General features: G+C 35.0%; 1 protein-coding gene across 1 annotated transcript; it reads right to left on the bottom strand.

Annotated features, from left to right (window-relative positions):
• Positions 1-1,973: 1,973 nt before the first annotated feature.
• Positions 1,974-4,783, bottom strand: LOC107493042 (uncharacterized). The gene is made up of 3 exons (XM_016114120.1): positions 4,195-4,783; positions 2,881-3,873; positions 1,974-2,794 (listed from the first exon to the last, which is right to left on the bottom strand). The coding sequence occupies exons 1-3, from the start codon at positions 4,781-4,783 to the stop codon at positions 1,974-1,976; spliced, it is 2,403 nt and encodes an 800-aa protein (XP_015969606.1).
• Positions 4,784-15,917: the final 11,134 nt, after the last annotated feature.

Here is a 15,917-nt window from a genome sequence, read left to right as displayed (position 1 = left end):
TGCAGGTGGCATAACTGGGACCGTCAAAACTATGCCTACCGATATAAAACGCTTGCCCACTACAGGAGGTTGTTGGATGATCTAGAAGAAGGACAGGTATTGTGTAAAATACAAGTACCTTATGTAAATTCTTAAGTGAAGTAATTGTTGTGTAATCATCTTACTGGGAGAATTGTCTAGTTTCTTTGGCAGGCTTATGGCATTGGATACATCGACCCAGACGTAATTCCCTTAGCCATCCATCATAATTCGGTGGTATGGAGTGCCACAGTGCCACTTATATCTTTTGAATGCATCGAGTGGCATGCTACTGATAGAGTCAGGAGGCAATTTGGATTGACACAGGGTGTTCCTAGTGAAGTGCAGGATCTAGGTGCATCACATGGGGAAGTTCTAACTGGGCCTAAGAATCAAGATTGGGCCAATACCCACTCGCGTTGGGTGATGCAATGGACCAATCGATATAGTCACATTCTATCTGAAGACTTGGAGCATTTACATTATCCGTTAGAAATTTACATGCATTGGTACCGAGAGGCATATGGTGACCACTTGCAATTGTCAAACCTTGTTTTTGAAGAGAATCCAGAAGGTCCTCCACCACCACCACCACCACCACCGGCACCAGAACCGGAACCGCCACATCAGGGGGTTGAGTATTTTGCACCATATGTTCCTTACACGCATCCGTCTGATTATTACTCAGCGTCAGTCCCGTCACACCATCAGTTTTGGGGTGGTCCACATTCTGAGTATGGAGAGCAACCTTCATTCAGTCAGCTACTTGGTTTGATGGCATCGGGGTCGCACCAGTCACATTCAGGTAATTATTTTGACATTCCCACCGACCATCAAGCACATTTTGGTGGAATTACTCCAGCTAGGAGGTCATTGGATTTGGGATATCGGGGTCGCACTTCATCTGATAATTCTGGTGCCAGAATGTCTGTTGACTCGAGCAGAAGTAATGAGGCGGCGGGAGAGATCATACAAAGTGGAAATCCTAGACGTATTCCGATGACTCTGATTCATGAGAGTCATAGAGCAGTTCATCAAGATGAGGTTGAGGATGAGTCTGAGGATGAGGGTGATGATGAGGACGAGTCTGAGGATGAGGGGGATGACGCTGATGAGTCTGAGGATGAGGGTGGTGATGAGGATGACGATCCTGCTGACGAGGATACAGCACCTAGTGCAGGTAAAACATAATGTTAGTAATGATTTGTATTTATATTTGTAATTGTATTTGTATTTATATTTGTATTTGTTTTTGTATTCATATTTGTATTTGTATTTATATTTGTATTCATGGTGAACTTGTACTTATATTTACATTTATATTTATATTTGTATTTGTATTTGTTGTGTTTACATAGGTACGGCCACAAGTGAAAAAGGTAAAGGTTACAACCTTAGAGCTGATCCTCCACGTCGGAGTGCAAATCGGTATACACCATCCGCCTTTAACAGGATTGCAAAGAAGTGCAGAAAGATATACAAAGATATCAAGTGGGCACCGAGGAAGTGAAGTTGTAACTAGTTAATTATTGAGAATGTTACCTAGGTTCTTACTACTATTTAAGAAATAATGTGTACAATTGACTCATTGAGTATGTTAACTAGGTTATTATTGTTAACTAGGTTGTTATTGTTGACTATGTTTATTTGGTTATTGGTATCTACTTATCGATTTTGTAGACTACATTGTTATTGTTGTCTATGTTAATTTCATTATTAGTATTTAGTTATTGAGTATGTTAACTAGGTTGTTATTGTTGACTATGTTAACTAGTATTTACTTATTGAGTATTTACTTAATGAGTACTACACGTAGATTGTTATTACTTCTTGCGTATCTCCTATCGTGTATGTTAATCAGGTTTGAAATGAATATAAGCACTGGTTGGTCAATTCAAAAGTCAATGTCGTACATAAATGAAATCCGAACGAAATGTAAAAAAAGGTAACTACTACTATTCGGTTGGACCTGCACTCGGTCCACCACTTTGACGACATCTACTGCGACTATGGCCCTCGGCACCGCATTGCTTGCATCGCCTCGGGCGACGCAACATACGAGTGTCCATCTCATTCAAGAAGCGGGTCATCTTCGGCCGGCCCTTGGAAACCCGTCTGAGGAACGGGTTTCCAACGAATCTAGGTCCATGATAAGCAGGCCACGTTGCCGGATTTCCCAGTGGTCGAAACCTAGCCCTGTATACTCTTCGAATTTGGTCCATCTTGTAAACGTCATTAACGAACACTTTCCAATCCAACCTCTGATTTGCACAACACGCAAACACGTGCCTACACGGAATTCGGTCAACCTGGAATTCACCACAGTCACACCGATAGTGGCGCAGGTCAACTGCATACTCTACCCCACTAGGCATCTCGCGTACTTCGAAGACTTCATTTTCTCTATCAAAACAGCTAAGCTGTATGTTACCTGATGCTCGTTGATTTGCATTCAGCTTGGTTGTCACCATCTCAGAGAATATAAGTCCAGCACTGATTCGGGCTTCAGCCTCAGCTCTTTTCCTAGTGAACAACTCATTCAGCCTGTAAAATGTCGCCTTAACAAGTGCAGTGACTGGGAGATTGCGTGCACCCTTTAAGACGGAGTTGATACATTCCACAAGATTGGTGGTCATATGACCCCATCGGTAACCACCATCAAATGCCAAAGCATATTGCTCACGAGGGATCCGATCAAGCCAATTGGTGTAAGCCTCACCCCGTTCCTTTAATCGTTCATAGCGCATCTGGTACTCCTTGGTCGTCCTTGAATATCCTATGAAAAACATTCAGTCAGCTATGAACACCAGTCTATTTGATCATGCTTACAATAAATTAAAGGTTCATTGTATACAAACTTACCAATGTTGACGATAAGCTTCTGCAGGTAAGGTGCTTTGAACTTCCTCAAGAAGTTGGACTCAATATGCCTGATACAAAACATATGGAAAGCTCTTGGAGGAGACCACGCCCCATTACTTCGTTCAATAGCTGACCTAATCGAATCGTGTCGATCGGAGATTAGTCCGACACCATCACGGGTCACCACATGTTGACGCAGGTTGCTCAGAAAAAAGTGCCATGCATCAGAAGTCTCTCCCTCCACTATGGCAAATGCAATAGGCACGATGTTGTTATTACCATCTTGTGACACTGCAACCAATAAACAACCCTTGTATTTTCCATACAAATGAGTCCCGTCCACCTGCACCACTGGCTTGCAGTGTCTGAAGGCCCTTATACAGGGGTAATAACTCCAGAAGACTCTATGTAGAACACGTATATCAGGAACCAAATCATCCCCCTGGTAAGCTGGCATTGTTTCAAAGTGAACCACTGCTGATGGCTCTTTGTGGCACATGGCCTCAAACCATATCGGCAAAGCTTCATACGATGCTTCCCAACTTCCAAAAATTGATTCGACCGCCTGCTGCTTTGCTAACCAAGCCTTGCGATAACTGATGGTGTAGTTAAACTTTGACTGGATATCAGCAATTACAGATTTTACCTTTATAGACGGGTCAACCTCTACCAACGGCTTTATTGCTTCTGCAACTATCTTGGAATCCAGCTTCGAATGGTCTTGAGAAATAGTAGACCTGGTACAAGTATGACTTCCATTGTACCTCCTTATCTCCCAACAGTACTTCTTCTGCATTTTGGTTACCCGGATCAACCAGTCACAACCATTCCCATATTCTATACATTTGGCATAGAATGTCGTCGGTTCCGACTCATATACCCAATAGTCCACACCTCTCCGGATGGTATAATCTTTCATTGCCTTGATTACTGCCTCCCTTGAGCTGAATTCCATCCCCACTGTGAACTCACCATCCGCCACAACAGGAGGGGCTACATACATCAAAAGTAACAAATGCTTCATTATGTACTCAGTAAGAAGTCCTTCATTACAACTCAATTAATAAACATACTTTACTAGGTAAGATCGTTATAGTCTTATTTTTCTCTATTCCATCTACATAAACAACAATTCAGAGATTCACGTAGCTAACTAGGTTTACGCACCTGTATTCATATATTCCGGAAACTCCGGTCTAATAAAAAAATCAAACGCTATGCTCACAAATGCCTGGTCACATATCACATACATTACTCATCTGACTTATCGATCTGCTACTTCAGAGATTCACGTAGCTACCTAGGTTTACGCACCTGTATTCATATATTGCGGAAACTCCGGTGCGTGCATAGCCCCCAAATCCAACGACCGCATGAAAGAAGGCTCTTGAAACGGATGCGGGTTTGTTAGTGCATTTGCAACTTCCGCCACATCTGCGTTCATTGCGCCAACAGCTTCTTCTTCGTCCTCACCTGGACCGACGATCTCATAGTTACTTTCAAATTCATCTTCGCTTTCACTATTATAATCTTCCAACTCAATGTTACAGTTCGCTTCAGATTGCTCAAACTCAATATATAACTCGATGCACGATATTCGGTGGCGATTTTCCATGTACATTGAAAACATTTCCTGCATACTCGCTTCGTCCATCACATACTTGGTTTGAAATTGAACAAACCCGCCAAACACATGTAAAGGATACCTGTACAAAATACACGATATTCTCCTACATCTTTGCGTGCCTATCTTCTCACAAATCACACCTTTCAACTCCTCAAATGACAATGTGAACGGAATAACAACATCTAATGGATTTTCACACACAAATTGAACTCCCTCATATGTTTGTAACAAGATCTGTCCGTAGTAATAAATCTTCAATACAACTCTATCATCCATAACACTATCTATTTCCAGCCTCACAGAAATTTTTTTTACACAAATGAAAGAGAAGAATCAGAGAAGAGAAGAGAAGAGAGGAGAAGAGGATGATCTTAGGGAACGAGGAAGAAATGGGGCTTCTGTGATACCAACATCCGTTTTTGTGTTGACTAATGGCAAATCGGAGGCACCGACCGTTGCACACCCAAATCGGTGGGACCGATTGGTGAACCCGGATTAAAATAAAATTACACCACACACAAATCGGTGGCACCGATTTCATATCCAACAGCCTCCCCCTTCCACAAATCGGTCCCACCGATTTTACCCCTCACTCACACAAATCGGTGGTACCGATTTCCCCTACCTCAAATCGGTGCCACCGATTTCTTCCCCCTAAATTCCAAAAACTCAGCGCCGCCATAACAGTGTAAATCACCCATAATCATCATATTCCAGCATAACTCACACCCCAATATCTTATCTAAAAAAATGAGCCTAACTCAGATATTGTTCAATTCACCTCCTTAGTCTTATGTTCTCTACCGTTAATTCTATTTTTTAAAAAAAGAAACCTCTATATATCATTTTACATTTTTTGTTAATTGACTTTGTCTTTACTCTTTTTCTTTATGAAATTTTCATTTAACACAAATAATCGTATTCAATTAATATTTTCGTTTCTGAGATAATATTGTTTAGAAAAAGCTACTTAAACAAATAAGTTTTCTGCTGATCCCTTGGTACTTTGAACAAAATATTATGTTTAATTTTTATCGATGATACAATTATATTATTCTAAAAAATAAAGCATTACTATTTTTTCATTCAATGAAATAAACAATTAATACCGTTAGTAACTTAGTATGTATAAATAGGGCTGGAAGTGAGTCAAACTAGCTCAAGAGTGAGCTCGAGTTCGACTCGTTAATAGCTCGATAAGTTAAGTTCGTAAGTTAGTGAGCCAAACTTAAACTTAGAATTAAGCTCATAAATTAAATGAGTCGAGCTTGAGTTTGGATAAGCTCATTAGCTCGTGAGTTGACTCGATTATATATATATTTTTTAAAATATATAAGTTATAATTTATTGATATAGAATTATAGATTATATAGTTATGTTTCTATTATTTGAGTTAGTTCGTGAGCTTGAGTTAGCTCGTGAGCTTTCGGTGAGTCGAGTTTGAGCGAAATAGGCTCGATTGTTAATAAGTCGGCTCAACTTGGCTCACTTCCAGCCCTATGTATAAGTATAATGCTGTATTCTGCAGGGGTAGTTTGGACATTACAAACACAAATTGCCGTAGAGAACAAGACACGGTAGCTTGTGAAGAGAGTAGAAGCCGCAAAAACTGTAGATTCTGGAAACGCACCACAGAGCTCGGAGCTAAGCTTCTTTGTTTTTTGGTTATCCAAAATCGAAAGAAAGAACCAATATTTATAACTAACTAACAATGACAGACGCTGAAGACACCGTGCGACGTCGTAATGCGGTGGCGGATTATCGAAAGAAGCTCCTCCAGCACAAGGAACTGGAGTCCAGAGTTCGATCAGGTTCGTTTCCTTTAATTAAAAATCTCTGCTTTCTGGTATTTCGTTAGGGTTTTGAGAAAGGGAAGAAGAATGAATGACTCATGAATGTTTAGCTGCTTTAGCTGTTTGGGTTTTGTTTATTTAAGTTATCTGTGATTTGTTTGGTTTGATTATTAGTTAATTTTAATTTGTTGGAAGTGGAATTGTGTCAGTGAGAGAGAATTTGCGAGCTTCGAAGAAAGAGTTCAATAAAACGGAGGATGACTTGAAGTCTCTTCAAAGCGTTGGCCAGATCATTCGGGAAGTTCTCAGGCCTCTTGACAATGAATGCTATAAATTTTTTATTTTTTGTTTTATTTTTGAACTCTACTCAAAATTTTCTGCTTTAAGATGCTTGCTTGTCTTACCAGCATAGTGGAGGTGTCAATTCACATTGATTTAAGACTTGACACACTTAATAACTTATGATATTGTAAAGTATCCTTAACATTGAATTATAGCTATCTATTTTATTGATCATTTGTGCCAAAATTTGCAGAATGAACACTTAAAACTTCTTTTTTGTTGGTATTAGGAAGCAATTATTATGTTGTTTTTATCCCTATGGAAGAAGGTATTAAATGATAGTGGATTGAAAAGGTTATTAAATGGTGTGAGGATTAATTTAAGTTAGGGTGGTGTAAGTCGATCTTATCTGTCTTTATTACTAATTGATTATTTCTTTGCTTAACTGATTCTTGATTATATTGATTTAGTTTAGTTAGCTAGAAGGTAGCTATACCATATACTAGCTTCCAGGTACGTACATATATTTGTAAATAATTTTTAAATTACCATGTAGTAGACATTTGATCACGTATTTTATTATGGAATACAATTAATTAAATTCTGTTAAATTATATTTGTTGTGCGTAGGTCAGCAGGACTAGGACAGCAGAGCAGATACGATAGAGTCTGGTTTATATATTTTTCATGTATTGGCATATCATTTAATTAATTAAGGTACTTTAACCTGGTGTGAACAGTTTCAATGTATATCTTACGATGATGTCCACCTACATTAGATTGCGCCCGATTAGTTTATGAGTGATGCAGAGCTTTATACATGGAGGGTCGTCACCTCTATCGTCTGCTTTTATTTTGTCGAGTTTCATCACGTTAACAGAGTGAAGAGGCAATTAGGGAAACAACAGCACAGGCTAGCGGACCCAATGAACATCGATGACTACCTTTTCAAGACGACCAGAGAAAATGACACCTGGTGGTCCGACCAGCATCATGGGTGGTACGACCTATTCAGGGGCCGTTACCAGGAACAGCACTTGGTTACCATCGACGGTCATCCGGACTTTTGCTCGACACAAGAGTACCTTCACAAAAATGGAAAAAATGGTTGTAATTGTTATAAAATAACTAAATAAATAAATAAGGAAGAGGTAACAAATAAAATAAAGAAATATAATTAGAAAAAGAGAGAGAAGAGTGTATTCGTATAAGGGAGAGAGAATATTTTATTAATTGTGTATAGTTCCTCAGATTGCTTCACTATTTATAGGCGTGTGAAGCTTACAATTTCAACTTCATTAATTTATGTTTACCATGAGGAGTTGAGCCATTCATCATTGAAATCAAACCCCCGTATTAATGATGGTTATCCACCTCATCTTTTATTCTTATCACATCACTCTCCTTGAATGACCATTTAGGATTATGCCTCATTAAAACCTTACTAAAGAAAAATTCAATGGGAAAAAAACTTTAGCGAAGGAAAAAGAGTACAAAATCCTTTGTGATGGGAACTGCCTCGTTAAAAACATTGTCAAGAAAAACCCAATGGAAAAAAACCTGACCAAGGAAAAAAGAGTACAGTCTCCCCCTCTTGTCGATATCATTTAATATCTCGAAATCGGCGCATCCCAATCTGATGTACCAATTTTTCAAAAGAGGATTTTGGGAGTGACTTTGAGAATAAATCTGCCAGATTGTCACTTGAGCGGATCTGTTGGATATCAATTGGCTATTGATTTTAAAGATCATGAGTGAAGAAGAATTTGGGAGAAATATGCTTTGTTCTATCACCCTTGATGTATCCGCCTTTAAGTTGAGCAATGCATGTTGTATTATCTTCAAACAGGACAGTTGGGGCTATCTTATGATCAATCAGTCCACATGATGACAGAATATATTGGATCACACTCCTCAGCCAAAAACACTCGCGACTAGCTTCATGTATTGCTAGTATTTCAGCATGATTAGAGGATGTTGCTGCAATCGTCTGTTTCGTGGACCTCCATGATATAGTTGTACCCCCATATGTGAATAGGTATCCTGTTTGAGATCTCCCTTTATGTGGATCAGACAAATATCCAGCATCTGCATAGCCAACTAATTGTGACTTGGATCCATAGAGATAAAACAATCCCATATCAATCATTCCATGAAGATATCGAAAGATTCGCTTGATTCCACTCCAATGTCTTCTGGTTGGAGAGGAACTATATCTTGCTAGTAAATTCACAGCAAATGATATATCAGGTTGTGTATTATTAGCAAGATACATCAGTACGCCAATAGCACTAAGATATGGTACTTCAGGACGAAGGATATCTTCATTTTCTTCCTTAGGATAGAATTGATCATTTTCCATATCCAAAGATCTTACAATCATTGGAGTACTTAATAGATGTGACTTATCCATATAAAATCTTTTCAAGATCTTTTCTGTGTATATTGTTTGATGAATAAAGATCCCATTTTTTATATGCTCGATCTGCAGGCCGAGACAAAATTTAGTCTTTCCAAGATCTTTCATCTCAAACTCTTCTTTTAAAGTTTGTATAATTGTTGGAATCTCTTCAGGAGTCCTAATGATATTGAAATCATCAATGTACACAGCAATTATAATGAACCTAGATGCAGATTTCTTTATGAAAACGCATGGGCAGATATCATCATTCTTGAATCTATTTTTGGCCAGATACTCAGTAAGACAATTTTACCACATTCGTCCAAATTGCTTTAGACCATATAAAGATCTTTGCAATTTGACTGAGTATAATCCCTGCGAATATTCATTGGATGGTTTAGATATCTTTAGTCCTTCAGGGACTTTCATATAGATATCCCGATCTAATGAGCCGTATAAGTAGGCTATTACCACATCCATTAAATGCATATGCAGTTTATGATATGCAAATAAACTGACCAAATAACGCAATGTTATCGCATCCACTACAGGGGAATACATTTCTTCATAATCTATACCGGACCTTTGTGAAAAATCTTGTGCCACAAGTCAGGCTTTATAGCGCACAACTTCATTTTTCTCATGTCGTTTTCTCACAAATTTTCTCACAAATACCCATCGGTATCCAATAGGTTTTACATCTTCAGGTGTACGGACTACAGGTCCAAAGACTTCACGTTTTGCAAGTGAGTCTAATTCAGCCTTCATGGCTTCTTTCCATTTTGACCAATCATTCATTTGTCGACATTCTTCGACTGATCTTCACTCAAGACCCTTACTTTCATGCATGATATTTAATGCCACATTATATGTAAATATTTCATTGACAATTGTCTTATTTCGGTCTCATTTCTCTCCTGTAAAGACATAATTTATCAAGATCTCGTTATTTTCACAATTTCAGGTACCTGAACGTCTTCTGGCGTTATATCAGAATTTTGGACAACTGTATGTGTCTTTACTATGTCTTTTTCAACATAAATAATATTTACCTCTTTTCTCTTTCGAGGATTTTTATCTTTGGAACCGACAGGCCTTCCACGCTTCTGGCGTGAATTTGCTCCAGTGGCTACTTGTCCTACCGAGACATCAATTCGAATTGGGACATTTTCTGCTGGTATATAAGATTTAGTTATCCTCTTTGTATCAGAAAATGTATCAGGCAATTCATTTGCTATTCTTTGCAAATGTATAATCTTTTGAACTTCTAGTTCACATTGTCCTGGTTGAGAATCTAAATGCATCAACGATGATGCATTTCAATTAAGTTCCTTTTCAAGAAGCTTATTCTCTCCCCCTAATGTTGAAAATTTTGATTCATCAAAATGACAATTCGCAAACCGGACTTTAAAGACATCTCCAGTTTGTATCTCAAGATACCCCACTATAGAGGGAGAATCATATCCAACATATATTCGCAATTTTCTTTGGGGTCCCATTTTGGTACGATTAGGTGGTGCAATGAGAACATATATCGCACACCCAAATATCCTTAAATGGAAAACATTTGGCTGCTGGCCAAAAGCTAATTGCATAGGAGAGAACCGATGGTAACTCGTTGGCCTCAAACGAATAAGTGCTGCGGCATGTAAAATAGCATGCCCCTAAATCGAGGTTAGAAGATTTGTTCTCATAAATAAAGGCCTAGCAATCAATTGGAGGTGTTTAATAAGTGATTCTGCTAATCCATTTTGTGTGTGAACATAAGCTACTGGATGTTCAACACTTATTCCATTAGCCATAAAATAAGCGTGAAATGCTTGGGAAGTAAATTCACCAACATTATCAAGACGAATTGTTTTGATTGGATTTTCTAGAAATTGTGCTTTTAATCGAATAATTTGAGCCAGTAATCTCGCAAAAACCAAGTTGCGAGAAGATAATAAGCACACATGTGACCATCTCGAAGATGCATCTATTAGGACCATAAAATATCTAAAAGATCCACATGGTGGATGAATAGGTCCACATATATCACCTTGAATCCTTTCTAGGAATTCAGGGGACTCAAATCCAATCTTTACTAGTGATGGCCTTAAAATTAACTTTCCCTGAGAACATGCAGCACAACAAAATTCACTGGATTTAAGAATCTTCTGGTTCTTTAGTGAATGTCCATGAGAGTTTTCAATAATTCTCCTCATCATGGTTGTTCCCGGATGATCGAATCTATCATGCCAAGTTATGAATTCATTTGGGTTAGTAAACTTCTGGTTTACAATGGCATGTGATTCAATTGCACTAATCTTAGTATAATATAATCCAGATGAAAGTGAGTGTAACTTTTCTAATATAACATTTTTATTTGAATCATGAGTTGTGATACATAAATACTCATGATTTTCCTCATTTATTGTTTCAATATGATATCCATTTCGGCGAATATCTTTGAAACTCAACAAGTTCCTCAGAGACTTGGTAGATAATAGTGCATTATTTATTATAAATTTTGTTCCTCTGGGAAACAAAATTATAGCTCTTTCGGAGCTTTCTATCACATTGCCTGAGCCAATAATAGTATCAACATATTCTTCTTTTGGTACAAGATGGGTAAAATATATAGTACTTTTAAGAATAGTGTTCGAACTTGCACTATCCGCAAGGCAAATATCTTCAGAATATGTCGTTGCCATTTTTCTTCAAAAACAAATGATAATAATATTAAAATGAGTAGAAGTACATGCACAGTAAAATTATTCACATGAATACTTAACAAACACATACACATATCAAACTATTCCATCATTGATCAAATAGCCAATATTTCCTTTAAAGAAATTAGATACATCATAATGGGTGGCGTAATTTTCATCATTTGAAACAAAATTTGTTTCTTTTCCTTTGTCATTCTTTTTCAAGGATGCTTGATAAAGATCAACTAGGTGCCTTGGGGTACGACAGGTACGTGACCAATGGCCCTTTCCACTACAACGGAAGCATTTATCCTCAATTGATATACTTTGCCCATTGTTTCTTTTTTTACTCCACTTCTGGTAAGATCTTTTCTTGTGAGCATAATTTTTTTCCATCCATAATTTTTCTTGTTATCAAAATCTTGCCATTTACCTCTTCTGGGGTTATAATTTGCCGCATTTGCTTCAGGAAATGGGGCGGCGCCAATTGGGCGCGCTTCATGATTTCTTAAGAGCGACTCATTGTTGCGTTCAGCAACAAGAAAGCAAGAAATTAGTGTCCAAAAAAAATTTTAAATCCTTTTTCTCGATACTGCTGCTGCAGGAGCACATTCGAGGCATGGAAGGTCGAGAAAGTTTTCTCTAAGATATCGAGTTTGAGGAAGTATCACCGTCTTTTGATGATTGTACCTTTCTTCAAGGTCTTTCCACAGATCTGCAAGATCTTTTAATGTGGGATATTCATTTTTCAATTATACGTCAAGATGACGACGAAGAAAAATTATGGCTTTGGCTATATCCTTCTGGGATGTATTATTCAGCCTTAATAGTATCTCTAAGATCCATTAAATCAAGATGGATTTTAGCATCTAGTATCCATGATAAATAATTGTTTTCAAATATATCAAAAGCATTATATTCAAGATGAGAGAGTTTCGACATAATAAAATTTGTTACCTGAAGTCTTCCTAAAATTTCATTAGAGTTTCGTGCTGATAACGTGTTATAAAATAACTAAATAAATAAACAAAGAAGAGGTAACAGATAAAATAAAGAAATATAATTAGAAAAGAGAGAGAAGAATGTATCCGTATAAGGGAGAGAGAAGATTTTATTAATTGTGTATAGTTCCTCGGATTGCTTCACTATTTATAGGCGTGTGAAGCTTACAGTTTCAACTTCATTAATTTATGTTTACCATGAGGAGTTGAGCCATTCAGCATTGAAATCAAACACCTGTATTAATGATGGTCATCCACCTCATCTTTCATCCTTATCACAGCAGTAATACACGTTCTTTTTGGATGCTGTAACTTATATACACAATTGCGCTTATCTCAGATGTTGAGCCCCCATCCAGGATAATTGCATTTATTTCGGATGTTGAGACCCTCGTCACAAAACACGCGTATCTCGAATGCTCAATATCCGATATCAACGCATGTTCGTATCCCGGGTGCCCCTAGATGTGACTCGCAATCATTCTATCACAAAACGAGGTATGTGCATCCGAAATATGCCCAATTTTAAAAAATCCCTCAACATTTGAGATGTGATCGAAAATGCATCTTTGTAATTACTTCACCATTTATTTATTTTTGTAAATACTATATTTATTTAATTTAAATAAAAAATCTCATTATCTATATAACCAATAAAATATGATACACTTGGTGGTAAGTCCAGCATATTTTTCTAATTTAACAGAATAAAGTAACAAATAAATCTCTAAAAATTTATATTTTAAACAGATTAATTTCTAAAAAAAAATTATCAATATAATTTTTTAAAATAATATATGTGAATAGCTACCTACAAATTAGCCCTATAATTAAGATAAAAAGTCTTAATTTAAATTAATTTATCCATATTTATTATCTTAAAAAATTTTATCAATATTTTTTTCTTTTAAAAATTAACCTATCAAAAATATAAATCTTTAAAAATTTATTTATCAATTTACTCTTTATCTTTTCCCCTTCTTTCTCTATTCCATTTATTTTTAGTTTTTGAACAGCAAAACCACATTAATTTTAACTGAAATATTTTTCATTGTGAAACCAATGCGTTGCACGCATGCTGATGTGTCCAATTCTTTTGTACTACATCAAGTTTTCTAGAGATGTGCCCTAAATAACGAAAAATTGATATTCTATTGGTGGAATAAGTTACTTTTTCATTCTCAAAATAATTATCTTATTTTACTTATTAGATTCAACGAAAACTTAGTGTATTTAGAAAATAAAGCAAATACTTATTTTTTTTTTAAAAAAAGGAAGGAATATCATCTAGGTGTTTTGTGTATTTGTTTATTTGTAAGACCTTCTCTTGATCCTTGATGATATTGTCCAAGTAAAATTTGTAGAGTTATTTGAGTATTTCATTATGTGTTGTAATTTTCTTAAGAAGAAGACTCACATAGTATAAAATACAGTGTGTATCTATTATAGAGAAAAAAAAAATTAAAAAAAGAGAGAGACCCATTTATTTATTTATTTATTCATTCCCTATATTCTATGTATGCTTACATTATGTAAAGAAATAAATAATCACTTTTATTATAAAGTATTTTAAACATTAATAATTCTAATTATTAAAGATATAAAATAATTCAATATTTATTAATATTGGAGTAATTTGATAAAATTACTCAAAATATATAACTCATTGATTAATTTTATGAAACATCTTCAATTTTAATTGTTTGAACTACTTAAATAATTTATTATACCTTCTCATTTTCAAATTAACTATCTCTTTTTTACTATGCACAATTAGTAAGATAATTATTAAATATTTATTATGATTTCAACTAATTTTCTCTTTTTAATAAATACTTGAAAATTTATTAAAATATATTAATTAAAAAAAAAGAAAAGCGGAAAGAAGACACACATTACATTCAAACGCTAGAGGAAGTAAATAGAGATTTTATTTTTGTTCCTTGCCGTGTTTTCTAATTTGGTAGGTTAAAAATTATTTTGTTGCGGATCTCAACTCTACATCAAGTTTAAATTCGGCTAATAAAAATTAAACTTGACTTATTAATAATTGAGCATATTTTTTAAGTTCAAATTCACAAGCAAATTCAAATAATAGTAATATAATCTATAATTTTATATCAATAAATTATAATTTATATATATTAAAAAATATTTTAAAAAATTAATTTTATATATTATTTATCTATTAATTATATTCTTTTTATTTATGCCCTACATTTATGACTATGGCTCGATTTTAAGTTCAAACTCAGCTAACTAGCTTACGAGTTTCGAACTATTAGCAAATCGAGCTCGAATTAGTTTATGAACTGCTTGACTCATTTCCGATCCAATCTTATTTATTAGTCAATAAACTATTATATACAGGATAAGAACCTTTTGCCACTTGTTTAAGCAGTGAATTAAGGCATAGGATCCGATGGTTCTTGAACGTTTAGTAACCAAATATCATTTTTTAAATTTTTTAATAATTGATAAATAGTCTTTATTTAATTTTAACTACAACTTAATCCTTTATATATTATTTAATTATTAAATCTACGCTCTATTTTATAAATTATTATTTTATTATTCATCTATTATGTTTATTAACAATTAAAAACAAAAACAATAACGAAATAGATCTTCCATTAATCATGATCTTCATCAATATTTTGGCAATGCGAATCAACAAATTTATTTGTTCTTGATCCTTTAGTAAACGATAGAAAAATCGTATTTCTTGATAATTCAATCGATTGAATATCGTACGTTTCTTCAAAATTCAATTGATTAAAGGTGTAATACAATCATTGAATTTCGCACGTCAATATGAATTTTCTCAAAATTCAATCGATTCGAATTGTTATGCAATCAATTGAATTGTGCAAAATAATATGGATATTTTCTTATTCAATCCATTGGTTTTGTAACACAATAACATGAGAATTGAAATCAATGCTATTTTTTATACCAAAACATAAAATAGAATTTCAATTCTCTAGAAAATTCTATTCCAAAGTTAATCAATGCAAAGCACATTATTCCAAAAAATGGTAAGAAATTTAAAAAAATTCTACGTAAGAATTAAAAAATATCAATTTATGTCATAAACATCTAAAAAAGAAAAAATAACATTAATATATGCAAACATATAAATAGAATGCAAATAAATAAAAAAATAAAAAAATTATAAACAAATTAATTATATAAAATAAAATATAATTGACAAGACATAATATTTATATGATATTGTTA

The sequence above is a fragment of the Arachis duranensis genome, chromosome 6, assembly GCF_000817695.3.
Source record: "Arachis duranensis cultivar V14167 chromosome 6, aradu.V14167.gnm2.J7QH, whole genome shotgun sequence".
NCBI lineage: Eukaryota > Viridiplantae > Streptophyta > Magnoliopsida > Fabales > Fabaceae > Arachis > Arachis duranensis.
This window is presented reverse-complemented; position numbering and strand designations above follow the sequence as displayed.

Coding starts and splice junctions, on each gene's coding strand:
- LOC107493042 (XM_016114120.1), bottom strand. CDS start 4,783: ATGGATGATAGAGTTGTATTGAAGATTTATTACTACGGACAGATCTTG. Junction 3,874..4,194: donor TCCGCAATATATGAATACAG/GTGCGTAAACCT, acceptor TGATGTATGTAG/CCCCTCCTGTTGTGGCGGAT. Junction 2,795..2,880: donor GAAGCTTATCGTCAACATTG/GTAAGTTTGTAT, acceptor TGTTTTTCATAG/GATATTCAAGGACGACCAAG.